This window comes from Dromiciops gliroides, chromosome 2, assembly GCF_019393635.1.
Source record: "Dromiciops gliroides isolate mDroGli1 chromosome 2, mDroGli1.pri, whole genome shotgun sequence".
NCBI lineage: Eukaryota > Metazoa > Chordata > Mammalia > Microbiotheria > Microbiotheriidae > Dromiciops > Dromiciops gliroides.
In genome coordinates this window covers 392538997-392565801 of record NC_057862.1, presented here as the reverse complement: position 1 = coordinate 392565801, position 26805 = coordinate 392538997, and the positions used below count along the sequence as shown (strand labels likewise).

The following is a 26805-nucleotide window of genomic DNA, read 5'->3' as shown; positions in this document are numbered from 1 at the left end:
CACTGCACCACCTAGCTGGGGAATAGTAAAGTAGGCTGTGGGAGGTCAAGGACTGTCTCATTTTTGTCTTTCTATCCCCAGCATCTGACACACATTAAGTGCTTAATAAATGCTTGTTTATTGATCAACTAACCATAACGTGATGCATTTTTTTTTGGACAGAACTCTTAAAGATCATCTACTGCATCAGAGAAACGTTGCTAAACCACAACAGTGAAGGAAGTACCCATCCCAAAGAAATGACAGATCCCTGATATAGCAGAATATTTGGTATATTGCTATAACATCTATCCTCCAGTTATCTCAACTTACATTTCTCTCCCAAGAGATAGAGGGAGCAATTATGATTATTTTCCCCACTTTACTGAGGGGGAAATGAAGGCATCAAGAGCTGAACAATTTGTTCAGGGTTACACAAGACAGGGTGCAGATGCCTTAATGTGAATCACCACCCCACTGCCGCCACCTTGGCTCCACATACTTCTTCATAAAAGAATAATTTTCATAAGCACCCCCAACAAGAACCCTGTTCCCTGCACTTGGTGAAACACTCTATTATAATTTCTCTTCTATTCCCTAGGCTATGGGCTCTGGGAATCGGCAGATGGATCGGGAGGGTGTGGCCCTCTCCCAAGAGTCACTTGCCATGGTGGTGGTTGAACAGAGACCAAGGGTTTGCCCAGAAGTCATTCTCTTCTCATGGATGGCTCAGACCCAGCATTCAGACCATGAGTAGAGAAGAAGGAGATGTATGTTAAGCCCCTGAATGTTCTCCTCACCAGACCACAACATCGTAGAGCTGGAATGACCTTTGAGTCTATTAAATCCAACACACTCATTTTACAGAGAAGGAAACCAAGGCCCAGATGAAGGAAGCATAGTAAATTAGAGGCAGAGATGGGACCAGAACTGCTGGTATCCTAATGTTCAGTCCAGTGCTCTTCCTGCTACATCAGATTATTTTCTGACCCCAACTTTATCTCCCCAGCATCCCGGGATGTCTGGGAAGAATGGGATAGGAGTAGGGAATGGAGTCATAACGTCATCCCAAGTGCATAGCCTACCATGAAGGAGTCTGATTCTTTTGAGCCAAGGCTGCCCCCTCGTGGTGCAAGGGAGCAACCCAGGGTGGGACTTTTCTGAGGACACCCTGTCACACGGTGTGAGTATCCACCCAACGGCAGAGGCGGCTGGCATAGTGGGTGGGGCTGACGGTGGAGATGGAACGGCCGGGGTGAAGAAGGGATTTCCAAAAGAACTCTATCCGTTTGCGGAGATTGTAGACAGTAAAAAAGTCTATGATCCCTACAAAGTAGCGATGTTCTGGGCCATCCAGGGTGTGGAAGGCATTGGGCACATCGGGCAGGAGCCGGCAGTTGTGGGCAGCCAGGTTGTAAGACTTGCTCTTGCTCAGGGAAGCCAGGGTGGGGTACTTCCGCAGATGCTTGGCTAGCATGTCCGAAGCCAAGTAAGTTACTGATGAAGCCTCGCCCCATGCCCCATGCGCAGACCTAAAAGGAAAACAGAGGGGCAAATTAAAAGCTGGGTAAAGCAGTGGAGAGACAGGATGCTAGACATCAGGGAGACTCGAGTCCAAACATGGCCTCAGAAACTCCCTAGCTACATGACCCGGGGTGAGTCACTTAACTGCTGCCTGCCTCAGTTTCCTCAGCTGCTTTCCAAAGTTCATCAAATGAGATAATATTTGTAAAGGGCTCAGCACTTGATCAATACTTGTTCCTCCCGTCCCTCTCCCCTGGGAGGCCTATGTTCCCTTCTCAAGGAAGCTTTCCCAACAAACAGTTCCTCCCTTATATCTCCCATCACATCCTTTCCACTCTCCCTTCCCAGCCTCTTATTTTTTTTTTTTAATTTTTTTTTTTTTGCAGGGCAATGGGGGTTAAGTGACTTGCCCAGGGTCACACAGCTAGTAAGTGGTCAAGTGTCTGAGGACAGATTTGAACTCAGGTCCTCCTGAATACAGGGCCTGGGCTTTATCCACTGTGTCACCTAGCTGCCCCACCCCAGCCTCTTATATCCATCTCATCTGCTTCATTCCCACAATTTTAACCCTAGAACCATAGAATTTCCAAGCTGGACACATCCTCAGAAATCATCTAGTCTCACCCGTGCCAAAATGTCTTTCACGACTGATCAATCAGCCTCCACTTGGAGATCTCCAATAATGGGGAGCTCATTCCCTCCCTACATGACTTCTTCTTAAACTTCCTTAGGAAACCCATTACAAAACATCTGAATATTGCTGTAGCTACAAGTCTTCTTGTTATCTTTTTCCTTTGGGGTGGCTATGAGATACAGAGAATGGAGCACAGGACTTGGAGTGAGGAAGACGTGCGGGTCAATTACGGCCTCAGGAAGTTACTAGCTATGGGCAGGTCACTTAACAGAGATCTGTTCATTTGTACAAAGGGCATAAGAAGAGCACCTACTGCCCAGGATTGTCATAAGCATTTTGCAAACCTTAAAGCATGATGAAAATGTTAGGCCACCATCATCATCGTCGTCATCACCATCATTTCCCATGCTAAACATGTAGTTCATAGACTCATAGGACTCATTCTAAAGCTAGAAGAGACCTTCAAAATTCATTAACATTCTACCCATTTTCTAGACAAGGAAACTGAGGCTAGAAGAAGTAAAATGATTTGGTGCCTAACGTCATAGAGCTGGTACAAAGTTGAGTCCCTTTAGCTGATACTTGTGTGCATTGGGTTCATGTCCCTTCACTGATCTGATAGTGGTCCTCTAGGTCCTCATCGTACCTCAAGCAAGGGCTGCCATGTGGCCCCTGCCTGTATGATTTCAATTCCTTACTCTTATTCCCTTGCAACCTGCTCCCACCCTCAAATAATCACACAATCATGGAGTTGGAAGGCAGCCACCTAGTCAAAGCTACCCCCTGAAAGGAATCCCCAGCATTGTATACTCCACAAGTGGTGACCCAGCCCCTGCCTGGAGCCTGCTAAGGAGGGGGGACCCACTGTGTCCAGAGAAGCCCATCCCCCTTCCACACAGCTCTCATCATTCCCAAGTGTCCCCTAACACCGAGCCTCAATCTGTCTCTCGGCAATTTCCACCCATTTTCTTAGTTCTGTCCTCTGGGGCCAAGCAGAATATGTGCAGTGTGGTTCTCACATTCCGGCCCTTGAATTCCTTGATTCCAGAGGTCACGTTCCCCTCTGCACCCCCCATCCCACTCTCAAGTCCTGTCTTCTCCAGGTTCTCCCCAAGGTGACTTACTGGGCTATACGGGTCACGATGTTCCTGCTTGAGTTCTTCTCATCCACGTGCAGCTTCTGGAAGGCCACCAGGAGGCTGTAGTCCAAGACGTTGAGGTTACGCAGGAAGGCCGTGTCCAGCTCCATCTGCTTGAGAAACCAGTTCCGCTGGGACCCTGTGGAAGTGGGTTAGGATCACAGAGCAGGGTGGGCAGTGTGGGTGAAGAGGAAGCATGGGAGAGACCCTAGGCCTGGTGTCTTGGGGGGGCATTCAAGACAAAGAAGAGCACGGGGAACACACAGAGAAGGCATAGCATTCACCAGCATTTCACCGGGCTCAACATTAGGCCCAGAATGGCGGCTCTGCTGCTGTTTTCTCTCCCATAGCAGCCTCCTGCCCCAGTGGCAGGGGTAGATTTTACCCCAGCTGGTATCTGATGACTCTGACCCCCTGCCCTCCCAAGCAGAACTGGGCTTCTAAGAGGGCTGAGAGGCTGAGGCTGTGGGCACACATACTCAGGAGCAGCAAGCAGCAAGTACCCTAGAGGCAGCTCCAAGACGAGGGGCTGGCTCACCCAGGGAGATGGTGTGTCCCTCAAAGTTGAGATCCTTTAGCACCATGATAATGTTGCTGTCCTTAGGCAAAGGTTCCGTCCAGCGGCTCAGTCGGCAGCCTTTAATATCATACCTGATCAGGCAAGTGGATGGAAGGATAGAAGGAAGGGAGGGAAGAAGAAAGGGAGGGAGCAAAGAAGGAAGGGAGGGAGGAAAGGAAGGAAGGAAAGGAGGAAAGGAGGGAAGAAGGAAGGGAGGGAGGAAGGAAAGAAGGAAGGAAGAAAGAAGGAAGGAAAGGAGGGAAGAAGGAAGGAAAGGAGGGAAAAAGGAAGGAGGGAGGGAAGAAGGAAGGAGGGAGGAAAGAAGGAAAGGAGGGAGCAAAGAAGGGAGGGAAGGAGGAGGGGAGGGAAGAAGGAAGGGAGGGAGGAAGGAAGGGAGGGAGGAAGGAAAGAAGGGAGGGAGGGATGAAGGAAAGCAGGAAGAGAGGGAGGAGGGGAGGGAGCAAAGAAGGAAGGGAGGGAACAAAGAAGGAAGGGAGGGAGGGAAGAGGGAAGGAGGGAGGAAGGAAGGGAGGAAGGAAGAGAGGGAGCAAAGAAGAAAGGGAGGGAGGGAAGAAGGAAGGGAGAGAGGGAAGAAAGAAGAAGGGAGGGAAGAAATATTTATTAGGCAACAACTCTGAGTAAGGCATTATGTTAAACATTTAACAAATTGGCTGAGGGGAGGTGAGTGAATCCCAGAGAGAGAGAGAGAGAGAGAGAGAGAGAGAGCACAGCTTCAAGGGTTCAGTGGACAATTCACAGAGACTCAAGGAAACAGTGGCTCCCCTTCATATGACCTTTCCCAAGAGCCCCTCAGGGAGTCTGGCTAATAGCAAAGACCAAGAGAAAAGCTCCAGGGAGAAACCGAGGCATTTCCTTCTTTGTCTGAATCCCAGTGAGGTGTCTGTGGCAGGGCCGACCCACAAAAATGCTCAATCAGGCTCAGTGAAGGAATGCTAACCCTCCCTCATCTCCGCAGAGCTGGACAAAGCACTTTCCCATTCCCTGTCCCTCACTTCATTCTATCCTGTGACGGATGATTGGGGAACCTGAGATAGAAAGAGGCTGATTTGATGCTGGTAATGAAGTGGCAGGGGCAAGATTCCGGCCCAGGTTTCCCCGTTTGCTCTATCAGTTCCGTCACCATTGCCTCTTACCTTCCCTGACTCAGGTACAAGTCTCCCTCCTGCAGGAAGCCTTTCTTGGTCCCCCTTTCAGCTGCTAGCACCTTCTCCTCTTCTATTACCTTCTATCGACTGTGTTATTTACATGTTGTTTCCCAGAGTGAGCTCTTAGAGGGGAGGGGTTATTATTGGTTTTGTCTCTGTCCCCTCAGCACTTAACACACTGCCTGGCACACAGTAAGTGCCTAATAAATGCATGACTAGCTGTCATCCTGCTGCCACATTTAGAATCTTTGGGCCTCAGTTTCCTTCTGTCTAAAATGAAGGGGATTCTAAAGATATTAAGAGAGTTCAAGTAAATGACCTATAGGGAGGGTCTCTGAGCTCTACCATTTCTGTGTTCTTAGGTTTCCTCCAGTTGGGACATTCTGGGACCACTGGAGGCAGCATGGTTCAGTAGAGGAATGCTATGCCAGGACTCCTGAGACCTGAGTTCCAATTCAAGCTTTGACACTCATTGTAAGACAAGGACAGGTCATTTAGCTTCTCAGGGTCTCAGCTTACCCATTTGGAAAATGGGAGTAACAAGACTTGCACTCCCTACCTCCCAGGGTTGTTATAAGGAAAGTGTTTTCCAACCCTTAAAATACAACAGAAATGTAAATGGCTAGTACCAAGACCTTAATCATCCCTTCCTTAGGGGCCTGCTGAGAGGCTTGCAGGGATGGGAAGCTCCCTGTCTCCCAACCAACCTTTCAGAAATTCGATCATCAGGGTAGAAGATGCTCTGCATGATGATGAAGTACTTCTGGAGGAAGGAGAAAGGGAAGAAGGGTCATCCTCTGTCCTCCTTTTCACATTCAGAATCTCCCATACCCCAAACATCTCCTACCTTCTTCTCCTGAGCCACCTTGATGCTATAGATACCTAGCAGGAAAGAGAAAGAGATCAGAAGAAGAAGGAGATATAAGGAGCCAAAACCACATCCCTAACCCCTTCAATTTTTTCCACTTTCTGTTTTTTGTTTTTGTTTTTGTTTTTTTTGCAGGGCAATGAGGGTTAAGTGACTTGCCCAGGGTCACAGAGCCAGTAAGTGTTAAGTGTCTGAGACCGGATTTGAACTCAGGTCCTCCTGACTCCAGGGCTGGTGCTCTATCTACTGCACCACCTAGCTGCCCCCAATTTTTTCCACTTTCGATCCCTTTTTGCCCCAGAAATTTTTACTCCACCCCAGGTATATTGGTATAAAAATAAGTATACACAACCTTTTACTGTTGCCTAATTTTTCGTGACCCCCCACATTTAGTTACTTGACCCTATATGGGGTCCAACCCACAGTTTAAGAAGCTAGGCCTCAGAGCAGTGTCCTCAGACAGGCCTGGGGCCTACCTAGAAACTTGACAAGCAGGGAATGGGGGTATTCATGGAGGTGATGAATGTAGAGGGCCAGTTTGGAGAGCAGAAACTGGACCTCCCACTTATCTTGGGTCTTCAAGAAGAAGCGCTTGTCATTTCTGGGATCGGGGAAAGGCCAAGAAGAGTCAGAGGGTCAGGTTAAGGCCAGCCTGGAGGGTTAGCCAGGTTAACCATCTCTTCTCCCCGCCCCCCCCCCACCACTTTCTCCCTCCCTTCCCACTCTCCTCCCTTGTTTTCTCCATCATTCTCTGGCCTCTCTAATCCCTGGATTTCCTCTAATCCCAGCCCTTATATTTTAACACACACACACACACACACACACACACACACACACACACAAAACCTCCATTCAAGGTCCCCCTGGCCAGAGTTCCTCACAGATCTCCAGCACTCAGATTTCTGCTCTCTCCCCATCTAGCACTGCACACAGATGACTGAGAACTACTGGGACCAGCCTGTCTGCCTGCCCCTAGGTGGTTCCCCACTATATTTCTTCCCAGGGCCCCCCATTCCTCAACTGTTTCCCGCCTTTCATGTGACACTCACGTCAAAAAGAAGTTCGCTTTGCTCTTGGAATTACTGATAAACTGTAAGAAGCAGCGGCTGGAACTCAAGGAGTTCTGGTAATCCTTTTCTGCCAGGCCCAGGAAGTGGCGAAGGTGGGCAAAGACAGGGGCTGCGAGGGTGCCCATTTCAAAGCCCTAAGGGGGGAGGGCCAATGAAACAACATAGCTCTATCTACTCTACCACCTAGCTGTCTAATGGATGTAGGTCTGGTTTGGAAGTCAAGAAGACCTTGGTTTCAAGCCATTTCAGTTGTGTCTGACTCCTCATGACCCCGTTTGGGGTCTTCTTGGCAAAGATACTGGAGAAGTTTGCCATTTCCTTCTCCAGCTCATTTGACAGATGAGGAAACTGAGGCAATAGAGTGAAGTGACTTGCTCAAAGTCACACAGCTAGACAGTGTCTGAAGCCAGATTTACAATATTGGCTGTATGATTTGGGGCAAAGTGTTGAACCTCTCTGTGCCCCAAGCAACGTTCTAAAGCTATAAGCAGAAAAGATGCCAACATGCTTGTAGGATATCCTCCCCCAGTCACTCCTTATACCAATGAAATCACAGGCCCCTCCATCTTTATATGAGTATATGTTGTATCCCAAAGAATGTAAGCTCCCTGAGGACAGAGACTCATTCATGTGTTTGGTTTTTTTGTCTGTTTCTCCAGTAGCTGGTATACTTGGTACAGACATGTACACATGAAATGTGAACATGTATGTATATGGGGCGTACATACTGTGTACGCTGTACAGGGCATACTATATTAGCACTCACATGTGAGAGTTTATATAATTTCAGGTCTGAATGAATCAAGTGTTTTTTTATGAAAACTACAGGGAAGCCAAGCAGGTGGTGCAGCAAATAGAGCATCATGCCTGGGATCAGGAAGACCTACATTCAAACCCGGCCTCAGACACTTACTAGCTGTGTGACCCTGACCCAGTCACTTAGCCTCTGTTTGCCTCAGTTTTCTCAACTGTAAAATGGGGATAATAATAGCACCCCCCCCAGGGCTATTGTGAGGATCAAATAAGGAAAAAAAAATGTTAAGTGCCTGACACAGATTAAACCCTATATAGAGCTAATTATTACTGCTGTTATTATTATTATGTGAAATTATATTTGTAAAATGCTAAAGCACAGTGGCTGGTCCATAGCAGGCCCTTAATAAATGTTTATTTCCCCTTTCTTATCATGACACACCACAAAATCATGCCCATTTATAAAACACATATAAGCATTGTATGACCGTAAATACTGTACACATGCACACCGGCGTGTGGAAACGCATTTGTGCGTTCTTGGGATAGCCCCTACAATGTATCGGTGGTGGAGGACACGTGCCCATTTGCACACACATGTTATCTCCTGGGGCGGTGACATATATCAGAAATTCTAACAGGGAAGTGTTTAGGCCAGAGATCTGTCCTGAGGGTTCCCTGTGTAAGCCAGGCCTGTGAGGGTTAAATACAGCTTTCCCATCCATTATGTACCTTGACCTTCCTAACAAGTCTATGATGGAGACAGGGCAGGGATTATTGTAACCATTTGAAAAATGAGGACACTAGGGGCACCCACTAGACTAGTCCCGGGTTATTTCCAAAACCAAATTTAAGGCAGTGGCTAGAGCCCCTCCCTCCCTCCAGCTCCAAGGATTCCTGATGCTCCTACCTTGTGGGGCTGGATCAATACAGATGTATAATCTTCCTTCTTTAGGGATTGCTGGAAGGGGGAGACAGACAACGGCTTCGGTGAAATTCTCTCCTGCTCCATCCCTTAAGGACTTTCAAACCCACTCTCAATTTAATCCCGTTTCCTGCCCCCAGAGTATCAATAGAGGGTGGCTGGGAAAACTGGAAGGGGGGGGGGCTACATACAGCTAGTGAACCTCAGCATCCTGCCTCTCCTACTTCCCGCCTCCAACAACCTTTCCCAGCCCTCTCTCCCGCTTTCTTCCTCTTCTCTTTCAGCAATCCCAGGAGAGGACAGTTCCTCTCCCCCACGCTGCCTCACCCAATTGCCCGGCTCAGCTTCTGGACCAGTCTGTGAGCTCTGGGATTTTCTGAGCACACTCAGGCACGATTTGGGGGGGGGGGCTGGGGGCGGGGGGCGCAGGCCAGAAGGATGGGGCACAGTTGGTTCTCGGGCGGCCAGAGGGCAGGGTCAGACCGGAGGTGGGAGTACGTATATGTTTTTTATTCAAAGAATCACAGGCCGTTGAAATTGGGAAGAGCCACAGAACCTGGGGGGGCTGGCGCTAGAATAGATCTCTGAAACCATCTCAATTCGAGTCTGACCTCGAATGAGGGAATTTAGGTTGGGGGAAGGAAAGTGATTTTCCAACAAGTAAGCAGCAGAGCCCGGGGGCTGGACCCTAAGGTCCCCTGGCGTCAGTTTTTTGTGCTGTCTCCCCCACTGAGTGCCACCCCAAAGCTGTCGTCCTGCTGGGTCCTCTTCACAAGGCGGCTCACCCCATAAGGGCAGTCTATGGAGACCTGGATGGCTTCCCGAAGCCCTGTCTTAATCATGCACGTCAGGCCGTAATACTCATGTTGGGCATTAATCTCAAAAAGGCCGAGCAATTTCCACCTCTCTCTTATGTGCCACAGGAATCGCTGCAAGAGGGAGTTGCCTTGGGAGCCGAAGGGGCGGCCGGGCCTGCGTGTGGCGCCAGCCTCCTGTGGGCAGACGCAGGGACGGGCCACCTGGGGGAGGGAGATACACTTAAGGCGGAGGAAAAATGGGGCGCCTGGGGGGTTATTTCAGGGTACTTCCCTAGTGGTCCCGCACCCAAGCGTTCCTGCACCTCACATCTTCCAATAGCCCCGCGCCACAGCCCCTCACGTTTGGGGCACAACTGCTCCCACCCCCCAGCCCAGACCTCCGCCTCTGGTGGCCTCAAACTTCCTTCCTCAACCCCCCCCCCCCCGCGCCGGTCACTCCTGCTACGCTTTAGACACCGGGGTTTGGAGATGACCATTTTCCCGCCCCCCGCCCCTCGGTGGTCACCTTCCTCACCAGTCTAAAGGGTAGGGGTTTGGATTGGACTTGCTGGAGAACCGGCCACTTTCGTCCTCTGTGGCGTTGCACCTGTCCAGAGAAGACTCAGAATGTCAGGGTCTTGTACCCTCAAACTTCCTCGGCAGCTGCCTCGCACTCCACGAACGGCTGTTTGCCGGCACAGGCTTCAGGACTGCTAGTTACGAGTCTGGGGTGTGCCTCCAGGGGCAAGAGCAGCACTCCCAGGGAGGGGGGCATGCAGGGTCAGGGGCAACCCGTGTTGGGGTGGGATGAGAGAGGGGTAGGGACAGCCTTCCTTGGAGGGACACAGCACGCGGTCAGCCCTCCTGGGCTGTCAGACGGGCTCGATCTTGGGCGGAGGGGGAAGGGGAGGGGGTGAGGAACAAGCCTGGGGATCAGGGGCAGATGATCATTCAACAGGACACACGCTACTCACGCAGGAACACGTGCCCAAGAGTTATAGATGTTCCTGCATAGGAATGTCACCTCGAAACCCTTGCAAATCCCAGGAAGAGCAGAAGACCCCTGCCCCGGCACGCGTGTGCCCTGCACCCAGAGAGTTGTGGGTGGGTGGTGGACTACACGTCACACGAGCCCCAGCGGCGACTGTGAAGGGCCATCCCCGTCCCGTCCTGTCCGTCCCAGGAGGGGGCCCACGAGCCCCCGGGGGGGCTCCGAGGGGCAGAGCTAGGGGCGAGGGGCTCTTGCAAGAGGCTCGAAGGCACCGGGCAGGAGCGGGAGTTTAGCAGGAGGCCAGGCTGACCAGAGTGCAGTCATCCTGCCGGCCACCCGTACGTCCGCCCGGACCTACCTCTTTGCGCTTCGAGGGTTTCTCCTCCATCGCCCCCGCAGACGCTGCTGCCGCTCTCGCCGCCTCTGCCCCACAAGAGCACGGGCTCCCGGCCTCGCCCGGCTCCTTTGTCCCGCCCCTCGGCCCTCAGGCCACGCCCCCGCCCCGCCGCCCCGCCCCCACCGCCCCACCTCGACGCCTCGGGCTGGTCATGCCTACCCTCGAGCATCCGCGCGAGAGGCCCTGATTGGCTCCAGGCACTAGGGAAACGGATCGCTGGACACGGGGGTGGCGGTGGGCAAAGGCTAGGAGGCCGGATTCCTGAGTTCTGTCCTGCTCCCTGGGGGCTGGATTGGGAATCAAACGATCTGGGGTGGAATCCTGGGGCTGTCTGAACCTGCTCTAGTCTCATCACTTTCCCGGGCCTCAGTTTCCCCAAACCGTCCCTCCCACTCGATTAAATGATAGATCCCGTGGGATTAGAGGCCTAGAGTTGGAAGGGTTCTTATAGATCACTTAGTTAAACCAGCCCCATCATTTTACAGATGACAAAAATGACTCTCAGAGAGGTCATGGAGAACTGAACATGACTGGGACTTGAACTCAGGGCACCTGACCAGGTTCAAATTGACCGTTTCACACTTCACGCTGGGAAACCTCTCGGACTAGTCCCTTACATGGCCAGTATTTGAAGATTCCAGGGTGCTGAGGTGTTTCTGCTTCCTCTCCTTGCCCTCCCCCACTCACCTGATGTAGGGTTCCCTGCTCAGGACCAGGGCCTCAAGCTGCCCCTTGGTGGAATTGTGGGGCATACCCAAAGGACCTAGGGGAAGGGGAATGAGTTCAGTATTTTGGGTCTCAATCTGGGAACTGGAGGGTTAGGAAGTAAATGGAGCATGTGTGAGATCCAAAGAGTTCAAATCTTGGTGGGCAAGGGTCCTTTGGTCAAATTTAGGATTGATGCAGAGATCAACATCAATTTCTTTAGCAAAAGGGACTGAAGATACCATAGTATTGTGGAACTGGAAAGAACTTCAGAGAATTTATATTCTACAATACAATTTTTTTTTTGTTTTTTGCTGGGCAATGGGGATTAAGTGACTTGCCCAGGGTCACACAGCTAGTGTCAAGTGTCTGAGGCTGGATTTGAACTCAGGTCCTCCTGAACCCAGGGCCAGTGCTCTATCCACTGCACTACCTAGCTGCCCTACAATACACTTTTATAGGGAGATTCTGAAGGCCAGGAGAGTTAGGACTGGCCCAGGGGCAAATTAGTAGCAGGCTTGGAGGGTTTAGGGAGTTCCAGCTGCCCCCAAAAGCTGGGCAGATTGGTAAATAGTCAAAGGAGATGAACAGGCAATTTTCAGAGGAGCAAATCTATAAATCAATAGCTATGTGAACAAAATGCTCTAAATCACCAATAATTGGAGAAATGAAAATTAAAACTATGTGGTTCCACTTCACACTCATCAGAAGGGCAAATTTGACAAATTTGACAAAAAAGGAAAATGACAAATGTTGAAGGGGTTATGGGGAAGCAGGCAAATGAATGCACTGTTAGCAGAGCTGTGAACTGATCCAAGCATTCTGCAAAGAAACTTGGAATTACACCGCCCCCCCCCCAAAAGTTACTACCGTGTGTACCTTTCACCCAGTAATACTGCTACTAAGCCTTAACTGAAATCAGAGGAAAAGAACTTTTATGTACAAAAATATTCAAAGCAGTCCCCCCCCACCAAATAAATGGAAACTGAAAGGCCACCTGTCAGTTGAGGCAGGGCTGAACAATTTATGGTATATGAAAGACTATTGTGCTATAAGAAACGATGGAGATGGTGCAGTGGATAGAGCACCGACCCTGGAGTCAGGAGTACCTGAGTTCAAATCCGGCCTCAGACACTTAAGTGACCCTGGGCAAGTCACTTAACCCCAATTGTCTCACTAAAAAAAAGGAAAAAAAAGAAACGATGGAGACAAATTTCAGAGAAACCTATGAAGACTTGTCTGAACTGTTGCAGTGAGTGCTATAAGCAAACCCAGAACAATTTATATAACAACTGTAAGGACTTCAAGGACTTACAAAAAGTGATCAACACAGGACCAACCCCAATTCCAGAGGACTGATTAGGAAGCAAGCCACTCATCTCCTGGAGATGTGATGGATTCAAGATAAAGATTGAGATGCATATTTTTGGACATGGCCAACAAATAAATTTGTTTTGCTGACTAAGCATATTTATTGCAAGGTTTTGGTTTTCTTCCCCGCCCCCCCACCTCAAGTTGGGCAGAAAAGATAGAATTTCTAATACTTGTTAATTGAAAAAAATAAAGTCTTTTGAAAAGAATGTCTAATCTCCTTGAGAGGTCTTCCCAGTGTTTTGCACAAGGCAAGCACCTCACAAGTGCTTAATAAATGCTTATTGAGGGGGCAGCTAGGTGGCACAGTGGATAAAGTGCTGGCCCTGGACCCAGGAGGACCTGAGTTCAAATCTGACCTCAGTCACTTGACACTTACTAGCTGTGTGGCCCAGGGCAAGTCACCACCCCCCAAAAAATGCTAATTGCATTAATTCCAGAGGACTCATGATAAAACATGCTATCCATTTTCTGAGAGAGGCATAGTGTGAAACAGATTTTTGGACATGGCCAATTTGGGAATTTGTTTTGCTTAAATAAACATATTACCAGGGTTTTGTTTTTCTGTTTTTTTTTTAACTTGGGAGAAGGTAGGAGGGAGGGAGGCCTGGTTTTAGTTAATTGAAAAAATTGAAAAAAAAATGCCAAGCCTCTGATGATGCCTATCGTCAAGATCAATGAAAGTACCTCCACCACTTTCCTAGAGAGATCCTGTCTGGGGATGTCATGTGGCACCTTGACCAGCTGAGTCCCACCCCAACACATCTTGGACTGCTTGTAAAGGCTGGGGTGGGGAGAAGATTCTAGGATGAGAAGAATCTCCAAATTACCGAGCTTCACCATCCACCTCTTGACCACCCTTCACCCATCTGAGCTACAAAGTCCAGCTGGAGGGGCAGCTAGGTGGTGCAGTGGATAAAGCACCAGCCAGCACTCAGGAGGACCTGAGTTCAAATGTGGCCTCAGACACTTGACACTTACTAGCTGTGTGACCCTGGGAAAGTCACTTAACCCCCACTGCCCTACAAAAAACAAAAAAACAAAAAGCAAAACAAAGTCCAGCTGGGTTCAGACTCTACTTATACCACTCCCAACCTCAGCCTGCTGAGCACACTGGCCAGGGATGTGGAAGGTGTGGAGGGATGACCGAGACAGACACATATTAAATATTTATTGACACACACAGATGAAGCTGGAAGCTCATTAGCACAGGGGCTGCAGCAGGTGTAGGGACCACATGGAGGTCAGATGGGTATGGGGTGTGACACAGCACATTGGACAAAGATCAGTCAGGGCTTTGTACCTGGCAGTGCCAGGAGTTTGGTCCACCAAGTTTTTACAGTTTTCACAGCCTGAACTGAGCATCTCCCTCTCTTTGGCCCCTTCACTGGGCCGGGGTCCGGTCTTGTTCCCAGGAAAACGAATTTAGGGCCAGGGGTTCGTCTAGTAGAGCCTGTGCCCCTGGATAAGCCCAAGGTTCTGTCAGCCTCTGAAAAGCTGACTTTCCACCAAGCAAGAGGTAGAGAAGGGAAGAGACCCAGAGGAATGTGAATGGAAGCTCGTCTGCAGAGCCTGGGAGGGCAGGACAGAGGGAAGGGGGTCGGTGTCTCTTTCACCCATCAAACTGGGAGAGGGGCCCAGGGAGAAGAGCTAAATGCCCTCCTCTTGCTCCTCCCACATGGGCCCAATGCCAGGATGAAGGAGGCAGGCAGTCACAGATGGAACTCACTTCGGGTCAGTCCCAGAGCACCAACATGTACAGCTTTGGGGGTATCTGGGATGCTGAGGCTCATCAGCTGTGTCCTGAGAGCAGGACTACACCCCTGCCCCAGTGCACCCTAGCCTGAGAGGAGGTGGTGAGGTGAGGGGCATGGGAATCCTCTCTAATTCCTGCCCCCAGAGTCTCTTCCAGTCCCCGCTGAGATGCAGCACACAGGGTCCAAGATCTGACCTCCAGCTTCCTCCCTACAGACGTCTGGCTACACCTCCACCTTCAGTTTGTCTTCTTGGCTGGCTTCCGATTCTTCAGCATTACGTAAGTGATGAATAGCCCTGGAACAGAAAACCCAGAAATGCCCTTTCATGAACCAAGGTCACCACCTACAGAGCAGGCCAGTGGAGGGCTGGAAGCAAGGGCAAGGACAACAGTCCCTGAAGATGAGAGTGATTGAAACTGAGCAAAAGAAGAACCTCCCAGACAGGAAGACAGGAGGACCTTAGCCTCCCACTCCAGGCAGGAATGCCTTCCCTGGCCATCTGGGAAGTCTTTAAGCAAAGGCTCAATGGTCAGTCACATGTCCGAGAGAAGAGCCAGGCTTCAGCTGGCACTGAACTAAAAATGGGTCCTTTCTAGTGGAGACTACAACTTCTTCTACTTAGACAGGTAGCAGACAGTGGGAAGGTCCAGAAGATCAGGAGAGTTAGGTCCTGGTCCTGGATCTTCCACTAATGACCACAATAAGAAGTGACAAGGATATGGCACTTCTAAAATTTGCAAAGTGCTTTAAATACATTCTCACATTTGGTCCTTGTTGCAAATCAGTGCTGTGGGGCACTTTTATGGGTGATATTTTCCCAGGAGAGAGGTTATGGTTAAGTGACTTGTTTAGGGGCACACAGTAAATGTCAAAGGCGGGATTTAAACCTAAGTCTTCCTCATTCCAAGCTCAGTACCACTAACAAGAGACTTTGGCCAAGTCATTTCCTAAGATCATAAAAAATTTTTTTTTGGTGGGGCAATGAGGGTTAACTCATTGGTTACACAGCTGGTCACACAGCTAGTAAGTGTCAATTGTCTGGGGCTGAATTTGAACTCAGATCTTCCTGAATCCAGGGCCAGTGCTTTATCCACTGAACCACCTAGATGCTCCAAGATCATCAATTTAGAGCTGAAAAGGACCACAGAAGGTCATGACGTCCAATTCTCTCATTTTACAGGTAAGGAAACTGAGGTACACATCGCAATCTTAAGCAAGATTTGAACTCAGGTCTTCCTGACTTGAAGCCTAGTATTCTATCCATTGCACCACCTTGAGGCCACTTGGATGAAGTGGTGAGTATCCTATGAAATCATTATCCACAGTAATGAAGAAGCTCAAACTGCTGCTGTCCTGGAAACCACTCCTGAAATGTTCTCCCCATTCTTGAGGGAAGGAGGAAGGTTACTTACCCACAAACAGCAATAGGAACAGGCCAGCTGCTAGAGGGATGATAATGGCGTACTCTCTGGGCAGGAAGTACTTGTGGATGACGTGATCGCCGTCTATGAAGGGCTGCAGGGTGAGAGAGAGACACACACACTCAGCTAAGCCCCACCACCAGCAGAAGCCAGCAGGATCCACATCTGGGGGCACTAGGTAACCCGGGCTCTCTTGGCAGCCTCCACTCAAGGCCTCCCTGGGGCCACCCACCCTCCCACTCCCCAGCCGCTGCTCAGTCTGCATGGCCCCGCTGACAGAACCTATGGAAGAGCTCAAGAAAGACTGGCGGGGCAGCTAGATGGCGCAGTGGAGAGCACTGGCCCTGGAGTCAGGAGTACCTGAGTTCAAATCCAGCCTCGGACACTTAACACTTACTAGCTGTGTGACCCTGGGCAAGTCACTTAACCCCAATTGCCTCACTAAAAAAAAAAAAAAGAAAGAAAAAGAAAGACTGGAAGCTGGGCCGGGTAGCCATGAGAAAGAAGTCCTGGAAGGGACTTAGTCACTCCTCCTTGAATCCATTCCAGCAATCAAAGTGCCCATCACTGATAACAAGGCGGGTCAGTCATTCATATTCATTCAACAAAGGATTACTGAGCACTTCCTGGGACCAGGACAGAGCCCCTACTCCCAGGGCTGCCCTCTAGAAGAGGGATGAGATGCAAATGCAGATAAATTCACATGACTGTTAAGTCTATCCGAAGTGAGGAAGCAAAGGGCTCTGTGAAGTCTAAGGGAGAGGCTATGCCCACTGAAGGATGGGGAAGGAGCGTACCAGAATGATCACCCAAATTGTGTAGTAGGTGAAGGTCACAAGACTGAACACCACCAGGCCAAATCCAACCACCTGGTCTGTTCCTGTGGCCTGCAAGGGAGAGAAAAGGGAAGGTGTTATTGAACAATTGCTTACCTGAGGGCACGCACGGATGTACTTCAAGGCAGGGGAGGGTGAGGGGAGGCCTGGGACTCTGATAACCCAAGAGAATCTTGAGACTACCACAAAATCAGAGCATTTGAGCACTTTGGCAGCCGCCTAGACCAACCCCCGCCTGAAAGGAATCCCCACTAGAACATACTGGACCAACATCATCCGTGCTATTTAATACCTCCAAAGAAGGGGAAGCTGGCCCACACCATTCGGGATGGCTGTAATGGTGAATAAGTTTTTCCTCACATCAAGCCTCATTTTTCTGCTTTCAGAAACTCCCCATTCATTGTGCCTGGTTCTGTCTTCCGAGGTCAAAGAGAACACATCTAATCCCTTTTCCACAAGGCCCTGCAGATGCCTGAACAGGACTCTTTTGCTCCCCAAGGCTGGTCTTCTCCAGGCTAAACCTCATTCACACACTCCCTCCTACATTCTGTTTCCAATCTCAGTGTGAGGTAGGGTAGCTCCAGATTCAAGGCGGGCTAAATGGATGTCTCATGATTCAAAGCACTGATTACAGATGAAGAGATAAAGGGAGCAGGGGCAGCTAGGTGGCGCAGTGGATAGAGCACCGGCCCTGGATTCAGGAGGACCTGAGTTCAAATCCGGCCTCAGACACTTAACACTTACTAGCTGTGTGACCCTGGGCAAGTCACTTAACCCCAATTGCCTCACTAAAAAAAAAAGAGAGAGAGATAAAGGGAGCAATCTTTCCATTTTTCAGATGGGAAAACTAAGGCCCAATTTCTGCCTCAAGGCAAAGCACTGGGAAAATCACCAAGGAATCCAAGTGTCCCACCCAAAGCACTCCATCTTCACCCTAGCAGGAGTACTGGGCTTAGAGTCAAAGAATCTGGATTTGTATTCTAGCTCTGCTTCTTACCACCTCTGTGATCCTGAGCAAGCCTGGGCCTCCACAGCTTTGTCGGTAAAACGAGGGAGCCGGGGGGCAGCTAGGTGGTGCAGTGGATAAGTACCGCCCCTGGAGTCAGGAGTACCTGACTTAACACTTACTTGTGACCCTGGGCAAGTCACTTAACCCCAATTGCCTCACCAAAAAAAAAACCAACCAAACAAACAAACAAAAAAAAAAAAACGAGGGAGCCGGGCTAAATGATCACTGCTAGCTTTGGATCCCATGATCCTATAAAGACTGGGCCTTCTGGAAGTGATCCGGTCCAACCTCAACCCCGAGGCGAGGCCCCTAACTAAAACTGACTAGGGAAACATCCTTCTTGGTCTTAAGAGCCTTCTCAAGGGGCAGCTAGGTAGTGCAGTGGATAAGGCACTGGCCCTGGATTCAGGAGGATCTAAGTTCAAATCCAGTCTCAGACCTCAGACACTTGACACTAGCTATGTGACCCTGGGCAAGTCACTTAACCCTCATTGCCCCACTTAAAAAAAAAAAAAAGCCTTCTCAAGTCCTTTTCAGCTGAACAGTCCGTGCTCTATGGTCCCCGTATTTGAACAATCCATTTTCTGAGGTTCCCTGGGGTTCCACGTTCTAAATCATGATCACAAGGCAGAATGTGATTGTTGTCATAAGGAAGGCTAAAATTCTGGATTCTATGCATCAGAGTCACATGATCTGACCCATGGTCTGACCAGAGAGTGTCAACAAAGCATTATCGCAGCTCTGTGCCCCGGGGAGATGAGACAGCCCCATACCCACCCACAGTGACCTTTGTAAGACAAAGAGATAGAAGCCCACAGAAAGCCATGGCTCTCACAGAGCCCCAGTAGTAAAAACCCCCACTCCCTTTCCTCTCACAGCACCCAGGATGCTGATTTTCCCACCTCACCCAACCCCACCGGAGGTTATCCAATCACTTTCTCGCCCAGAAGAACAAAGCCAGGCCTGAGTCCTCCTTGGTGCCCAGTGGGCCCAGTTTCACTCCAGAGAGAGGGAGCTGGCTCTCAAGCTTTATCTCTGACAATCTCTCCTAACCACATGGGCTCCAGGGACTCCATTCCCCAGGCACAACACAGCTGCAAAACAGAGCAACATTAAACCTTGGAACCAAGAAGATAGTTCAGGGAAACGTCACCCTCCATCTTGGCCTTCTCCTTTTCTTCAAGGGAGAGGCCACTCAGGGATAAATGATAGAATAGAGGACTGAAAGGTGGGAGGCACTTATTAAATATAAGTTTTACGGATGCCTTTTGTTTTTACATCAAAACCATTTCGTAATCCATATCCTATTGCTTGCCTTCTAAGGGGTGGGAGAGGGTTGAGAGGAATGGAAAGAATTTAGGACTCAAATTTTTTATTGTTGTTTCTTTTCTCTTTTTTTCCCATTTATTTAGAATTTTTTCCCAAATTACATGTTAAAACAATTTTTAACATCAATTTTTAAAACTTTGTGTTCCAAATTCTCTTCCTCCCTCCCCACCCCCCTTTAAGAATGTAAACAATTCAATATAAGTTATACATGTGTGGTCATGCAAAACATTTCCACATTAGTCAGGTTGTGAACAAAAACAGACAAAAAAACAAACAAACAAGAAAAAGGAACTAAAAAAAATTATGCTTCAATCTGTATTCAGATACCATCAGTTCTTTCTCTGAAAATGGACTGCATTTTTCATAAGTCCTTCAGAGTTGTCTTGGATCATTGTATTGCTGAAAATAGCCAAGTCATTCACAGCTGATCATCTTACATACAACATTGCTGTTAATTTGTACAGTACATTTCACTTTGCATCAGCTCAAGCAAGTCTTTCCAGGTTTTTCTGATAGCATCCTGCTCATCATTTCTTATGGCACAATAGTGTTCACATCCCACAATTCATTCAGCCATTCCCAAATTGATGGGTATCTCCTCAATTTCAAATTCAACTTTTTGTTTTTTATCTTTTTTTGGATACCAACTTAGTAATGGTATTACTAGGTCAAAAAGTATACATGGTTTTATAGCCCTTTGGCCATTGGAACTAAAATTTAAAAAAAAAATGTTAAAATTGTTTTTTTAAATGTAATTGAAGGGGCAGCTAGGTGGTACAGTGGATAAAGCACTGGCCCCTGGATTTAGGAGGACCTGAGTTCAAATCCAACCTCAGACACTTGACACTTATTAGCTTTGTGACCTTGGGCAAGTCACTTAGGCCTCATTGCCCCACAAAAATAATTTTTTAAAATGTAATTGAAAAATATTTAACAACACAAATAAAAATATATCAAAATCATTTCTTGATATAGCTCTCCCATGTTTTGGGGAAAAATAAGTTATCTCCCTAGTAACAAAGAAAAACAGTTAAAATGAGAATCATGGCATTTGACTATGCAAGCAACATTTCACCCCTAGACACCAAAAGGAGGGAGGCACACTTCATCTCTTCTCATGGCTACTTTGAAAGAAGAGATAGCAGCCTGTGAGTAATTCCAAAGCTTTTGACTCTAAAACACTTCTTGTCTCAGGGCCCTCTGGTCTTCTAGTTGCAAATGAGAGCTGAATTGGATCGTCTCTGAGGCCCCTAAAATTCACATACTATTCCCTCTACCCATCACATCTTTTCCCAAGTTTCTATCTACTAAAATCATAGGACACAAAAATAAATACATGAATGAATGAATAGATAAATGAGTAAATAGACAAGTAAATAAATGAGTGGATAGACATAAATGAATGGCTGAATATGTAAATAAATAGGTGAAATTAAAGGTTCATCCAACTAGAGCTGAATGGGTCCTCCCTCACAAGCTCTCTCATCCAACCCGCTCATTTTGCAGATGAGGAAACTGAAGTAAGTCTACAGAGGTCCGATAACTTGCCCCAGATCACAAGCCATAGTGTTTGACCCAGAATTTGAATCCAGGTCCTCATGATTTCAGAGTCAGTGTGTTTTACCACTGTGCCCTGAGGCCTGCTTGCCTGCAGAGGGTCAAAACCTTTCCTTCACCTCTCCCTCCTTAACAAAAAGTTGAATTTTAAATTGTAAATGAAGACCAACTAAATGGCAAACAAAGTCATGACCAAAAACACTGGACAACACAGATCTTTACTTGTAAAGCATACACCTGCTCATTCTTTCTTTTTTTGGGGGGGGGGGGGCCCCGCAGGGCATTGAGGGTTAAGTGACTTGTCCAAGGTGACACAGCTAGTGTCAAGTATCAGAGGCGGGATTTGAAATCAGATCCTTCTGAATCCAGGGCTGGTGCTTTATCCACTGCGCCACCTAGCTGCCCCCACACCCGCTCATTTTTTAAGGAAAAGAAACCTACTAAAAGTTATGATGCCTACACTGTCAATTATTATGCCGTTATGCATCGTAGGAGACTCAATTGAGAATTTGCTGGGTTGGGGGGGCGGCGGGATGTTTATTAAGAAAGGTTATCCTTTAAAAGAAAAACTTCCCAATGGGGGGAGGGGGGCCAGCTAGGTGTCACAGTGGATAAAGCACCGGCCCTGGATTCAGGAGGACCTGAGTTCAAATCCAGCCTCGGACACTTGACCCTTACTAGCTATGTGACCCTGGTCAAGTCACTTAACCCCCATTGCCTTGCGCAAAAAAACCAAAACAAAACAAAAAAACCTTCCCAACCGGACGGCAGCATGACTGGGGGAAAAGTTCCTAATCCTCTCTGGGCCAGCACAGCCTGTTGGAGGCCCCGACCATCCTAATGTACCATCAGAAAAAAGCCGTGAGGCTGTGAGCTGAAAGGGATACCTCAGGGCCAGAGAGACTGCCTCCGATGTAGTTAGGGGGTTAATTAGGAGACCTGGGAGTTCTAGCAATGCCGCAAACTCGCCGTGTGAACTTGCTGCAAATCACTACCCCTCTCTGGGCCTCAGTTTCTTCCTCGGTAAAATGGAGCGGCAGGACTAGGTGATATTTAAGGCCCAGTTCAAATGCCACTTCTTTCACGTACCCTTCTCGTTTTGACACCAAGATTGCTGAACACCCCCACCCAAGATGCCAACCCCCCACCCCGGGCTCACCATTTCTGCCGGATCCTAGTTGGAGCAGGACACATGCCACTTCCGGATTAGTCGATTTTCCGGTGCCCAGGCGCGATGTATTCTGGGAGTCGTAGTTTCTCACCTTCTCATGTGGAAATCATACACGTATCATTGGATGCTGAAATTCCACCTCCCAGAGTTGGCCGGTCTCAAGCAGCGCTTGACAGTAGATGATTAGCGAGTCCCACCCACTCGAAGAGCGTTGCGTTGTGGGAAATGTAGTTTCCTTGGATAGGTAAAGCGAAACAGAGTCAAGGGGAGGGCTAGGTATATTGCTATGTAGAATGTTAGAGCTGGAAGGGACCTTAAGAGGAAGATCATCTTGTCCAGAGACTCTCAGTCTTTTTTGTGTCATGCACTCCTTTAATAGTCTGGTGAAGTCTATGGACCCCTTTCTCTGAGTAATTTTTAAAAAATTCATAAATGAGGGGGCAGCTAGGTGGTGCAGTGGATAAAGCACTGGCTCTGGATTCAGGTGGACCTGAGTTCAAATCCCAACTCAGACACTTGACACTAGCTGTGAGACCCTCGGCAAGTCACTTAACCCTCATTGTCCCACCCCCAAAAAAATCATAACTGAAGGAAATACTCAATTTTAGTTAGGAGTTAGTGAAAATAAAGATGTGATTTTTCCCCTCATAGAAATTCACAGACCCCCTGAAATCTGGGGGTACATGGACTCCAGGCTAAGAACTCATCTAATCCAACCTTTCATTTTATAAAGAGGAAGCTCAAGATTCAGAAGTGAGAAGTAATTTGCCCAAGGTCACTCAGCAACTTAGTTTAGAAATAGGAGTGCTTGGGTCTCATAACTTCCAGTACTAGCTTTTCCCATTGCATAATGATAGCTACCATTTATAGAGCACTTTAAGGGCAACGAGGTGACACAGTGAATAGGGTGCCAGGTCTAGAGTCAGGAAGACTCATCTCCCTGAGTTCAAATGTGGCCTTAGATACTTCCTGGCTGTGTGACCCTGGGCTTAACTCTGCTGGCCTCAGTTTCCTCATCTGTAAAATGGGCTGGAGAAGAAAATGGCAAATCACTCCAGTATCTCTGCCAAGAAAACCTCAAATTGGGTCACAAAGAGTCTGACATGACTTAATGCGATAGCACTTTTCATGACTAATATGGAAATGTTTTGCATGACTACACATTATAACCTATTTCAAACTGCTTGCCTTCTCAAAGGGAGGGGAGGGCATTTGGAACTCAAAGTTTTAAAAATGGATGCTAAAAATTGTTTTTATATGTAATTGGGGAAAATTAAAAATTAAATAAAAATGAACAATATAGCACTTTAAAATTGGCAAAGCAATTTATATATGTTAATAACAACATTGCTCTAGGGGTAGATGCTATTATTATCCCCATTTTACAAATGAAGAAACTGATTCTAAGAGAGGTTAAGTGACTTGCTCAAGGTCACACAGCTAATAAGTATCTGAGGTATTGGGGGCTCCAAGTACTGCACTATATCCACTGTGCCACCTAGAGTGTGCCCCTAGGAGTACATTATGCTCTCCTACACAAGCTGGGCTCAAGTCACCAAGCCCCTCCCTAGGAGTAGCAACAAGCATTTACCAGGTGCCTGCAGTAAAATCAACAGTTCTGGGGGTGGGGGTGTTACTAAGGGCTGACCTCTTAAACTGAGATCCTTTCCAGTTCTAAGATCCATTCCTTGAACAAACCTTTAATAAGTGTCTATTACGTGAAAGACCCTGTGCACCATGCTGGAACTACAAAGATTAAAAACACAGTCTCCGGGCAGCTAGGTGGCGCAGTGGATAAAGCACAGGCCCTGGATTCAGGAGGACCTGAGTTCAAATCCGAACTCAGACACTTGACACTTACTAACTGTGTGACCTTGGGCAAGTCACTTAACCCTCACTGCCCCACAGAGAAAAAAAATTAAAATAATAGTACTCCTTTAGACTGATACCCTCAAATAGTATCATCAGATACCTGCCTCAAAGCATCTCAGAAGCTCTGCCTAGACTCACTCCTCAATGGATAACATAATTCCAACCTCTTATACTCACCCATCCCAACTATTCTGAGCCCCAGGCCATCCTATCCCCACTTGGCTGCTCCCTTACTCCTGTCTACCTCAACACTACCCCTCCAACATCTTCTTCCAGATCTGCCTGACCTTTCTGTGCCCTCTGGAATGCCTACTCCATAATTAACAATCTTCCTTTTATCTTAAACATCTTCCTGTCTCACTCCTTCCATTTTCTGGCCCTTACTAATAACTAGCTCCCTCCTGATGATATAAATTCTCTCACCCAGGGGTACATTGGAGCCAGCTCTCATGAGCTCACTGTTAAATTTTCAGGCACTTAGACCTTGTGATTGTTTATTTGGGCCATGTTGGACTCTTTGTGACCCCATTTGGGGTCTTCTTGGCAGAGATACTGGAGTGGCTTGCCATTTCTTTCTCCAGCTCATTTTACAGATGAGGAAACTGAGGCAGACAAGGTGAAGTGACTTGCCCAATTGTAGGTGGTAGAGAAACAGTACTTAGGAAAAGATTGAAAAGAGTGGGAATGGGTAGCTAGGTGGCGCAGTGGATAGAGCACCGGCCCTAGATTCAGGAGGACCTGAGTTCAAGTCCAGCCTCAGACACTTAACACTTACTAGCCGTGTGACCCTGGGCAAGTCACTTAACCCTCATTGCCCCTCCAAAAAAAAAGAAAAAGTGGGAATGATAGTAGGGACAACATGCAGGACAAGTCAGGAGGGGCTGGGATCCAGGGTACATGTAGAAGGCTAACCTTGGCAAAGAGAAGAGCTGCCTCTTCAATGGAGATGTGTGGAAACGATGTGAGATGAGAAGGGGAGAAGGGGGAGCTCTCTGGGATTGGTTTCAATTTTTTGGAGGCACAGTCCTCAGCTGAGAAGGTAGAAAGAGATGATGCTATGGGAGAGCAAGCTAGTAAGTCGATTAGGAAGGGAAAGAATGTTTGCTTTGTGGCAGTAAGGTCCAGATAAGATTAAATATGATAAATTCGAAGTGTACTGAATCAACATGGGTTTTGTGATTTTCTCCAGCTCTTTTAAGTAGCACATGAATAGGAAGGTAGGAGGCAAAGTTATGGGAGTTATAGAGCAGTGGATAGAGTGCTGGACCTGAAGTCAGAAAGGCTCCTCTTCTTGAGTTCAAATCCAGCCTCAGACACTAACCCTGTGCAAGTCACTTAACCCTGTTTGCCTCACTTTCCTCATCTATAAAATGAGCTGGAGAAGGAAATGGTAAACCACTCCAGTATCTTTGCCAAGACTCTAAAAAACCAAACAAACCAACCCATTTCTTGACCCCATCCTTTAAAAATCCTCACTTGATCAAACCATCCCTCCTTCCTATTCATCCTCTATCTCTCCTTCACAGTCAAACTCCTTTAGAAAGCGATTCGTAGGGGTGGCTAGGTGGCGCAGTGGATAAAGCACCTGACCTGGATTCAGGAGGACCTGAGTTCAAATCCAGCCTCAGACACTTGACACTTACTAGCTGTGTGACCCTGGGCAAGTCACTTAACCCCCACTGCCCTAGCAAGAAAAAAAAAAAGGCTATTCACGGTAGATGTCTCCTTCATATCTTGTGCCTCTCCTCCAAATTCTCTACTTGGACCTTACCATTCAACTGAAACTGCTATCCACAATATTACAAATACACATGTATTCATCTTTCAAGGTACATTCAAAGAGAGGAGACTCCTCACTATAGTTTACACCAAACATCAGAACATAAAACCGACGCATTCGAACAGGCACAAATTGCAGAGATCGAAGGCCGATTTTCTTACCCAGATTTCCCCTAGAGTGTTGCTGTGTCCATTTTACTTTTAGAGAAACTGAGGGTTAGAGATTCTGAAAATAGCAATATAACTAATATTGAAATTTAAACCGTCTGGTTGAGGAAGAATTATTTTCCATTTCCAGTGACCTGTTAATTGCCAAATCTAATGGTCTTTTCTCATCCTCCTCTTGACCTCTCTCTGCAGCATTTGACACTGTTGATCGGGGCAGCTAGGTGGCGCAGTGGATAGAGCACCAGCCCTGGATTCAGGAGGACCTGAGTTCAAATCTGACCTCAGACCCTTGACACTTACTAGCTGTGTGACCCTGGGCAAGTCACTTAACCCCAACTGCCTCACTAAAAAAACAAAATTTTAAAAGCATGCTTTGATTTGCTTTCAGTCTTAGACTTTAGAAAAGTTGCTTTAGCAGCTGCATGGAGGATGGATTGAGATGGAAAAAGACTAGAATTATTGCAATAATACAGCTAAGAAATGAGGAAGGCTGAACCAAGGGGGTGGTGGTGGCTCTTGGAGTGGAGAGAAGGGGCTGGACATGAGAGAAGTTGGGGGAGGAGAAATGACAAGATTTAGCAGAGAATTACATATGTGGGGTGAGAGTGAGGTGCTGAGGATGGCTGCAAGGTTGCAAGCCCAGGTAACCACCCTTGACAGTAATAGAAAAGTTGGGAAGAGGGGAGGGGGTGGGGTTGGGGGAGAGATGGGGGGGACCCCCCCAACATAAGTTCTCTTTTGTCAAGTGTCTGAGGCTGGATTTGAACTCAGGTTCTCCTGAATCCAGGGCTGGTGCTTTATCCATTGTGCCACCTAGCTGCCCCGGAACTCAAAATAAAAACAAACAAATATTAAAAATGGTTTTTACACTGTGTGACCCTGGGCAAGTCACTTAACCCTCATTGCCCCACCCAAAAAAATACATAAGAAGAAAATGGTTTTTACATGGAATTGGGGAAAAATAAAATCCTAAATAAAAATAAATAAATAAAGTGTCAGACCATGTTAACTCTCTCCCTAGCTTAATG

The 26805-nt window shown here is 47.8% G+C and overlaps 2 protein-coding genes across 2 annotated transcripts; both read right to left on the bottom strand.

Moving 5' to 3' along the window:
- Positions 1–10: 10 nt before the first annotated feature.
- PIP5KL1 (phosphatidylinositol-4-phosphate 5-kinase like 1) lies at positions 11–10817 on the bottom strand. The gene is made up of 11 exons (XM_043988025.1): positions 10764–10817; positions 9950–10021; positions 9403–9636; positions 8603–8653; positions 6919–7073; positions 6346–6470; positions 5849–5883; positions 5709–5764; positions 3815–3927; positions 3262–3415; positions 11–1511 (listed from the first exon to the last, which is right to left on the bottom strand). Exons 1-11 carry the CDS (start codon positions 10791–10793, stop codon positions 1154–1156), a joined length of 1383 nt encoding a protein of 460 aa, XP_043843960.1. The 5' UTR covers positions 10794–10817; the 3' UTR covers positions 11–1153.
- A 3217-nt stretch (positions 10818–14034) lies between these two features.
- DPM2 (dolichyl-phosphate mannosyltransferase subunit 2, regulatory) lies at positions 14035–22046 on the bottom strand. Its single transcript, XM_043980729.1, has 4 exons — positions 21947–22046; positions 16854–16943; positions 16048–16150; positions 14035–14930 (listed from the first exon to the last, which is right to left on the bottom strand). Exons 1-4 carry the CDS (start codon positions 21947–21949, stop codon positions 14872–14874), a joined length of 255 nt encoding a protein of 84 aa, XP_043836664.1. The 5' UTR covers positions 21950–22046; the 3' UTR covers positions 14035–14871.
- Between the last annotated feature and the right edge of the window lie 4759 nt (positions 22047–26805).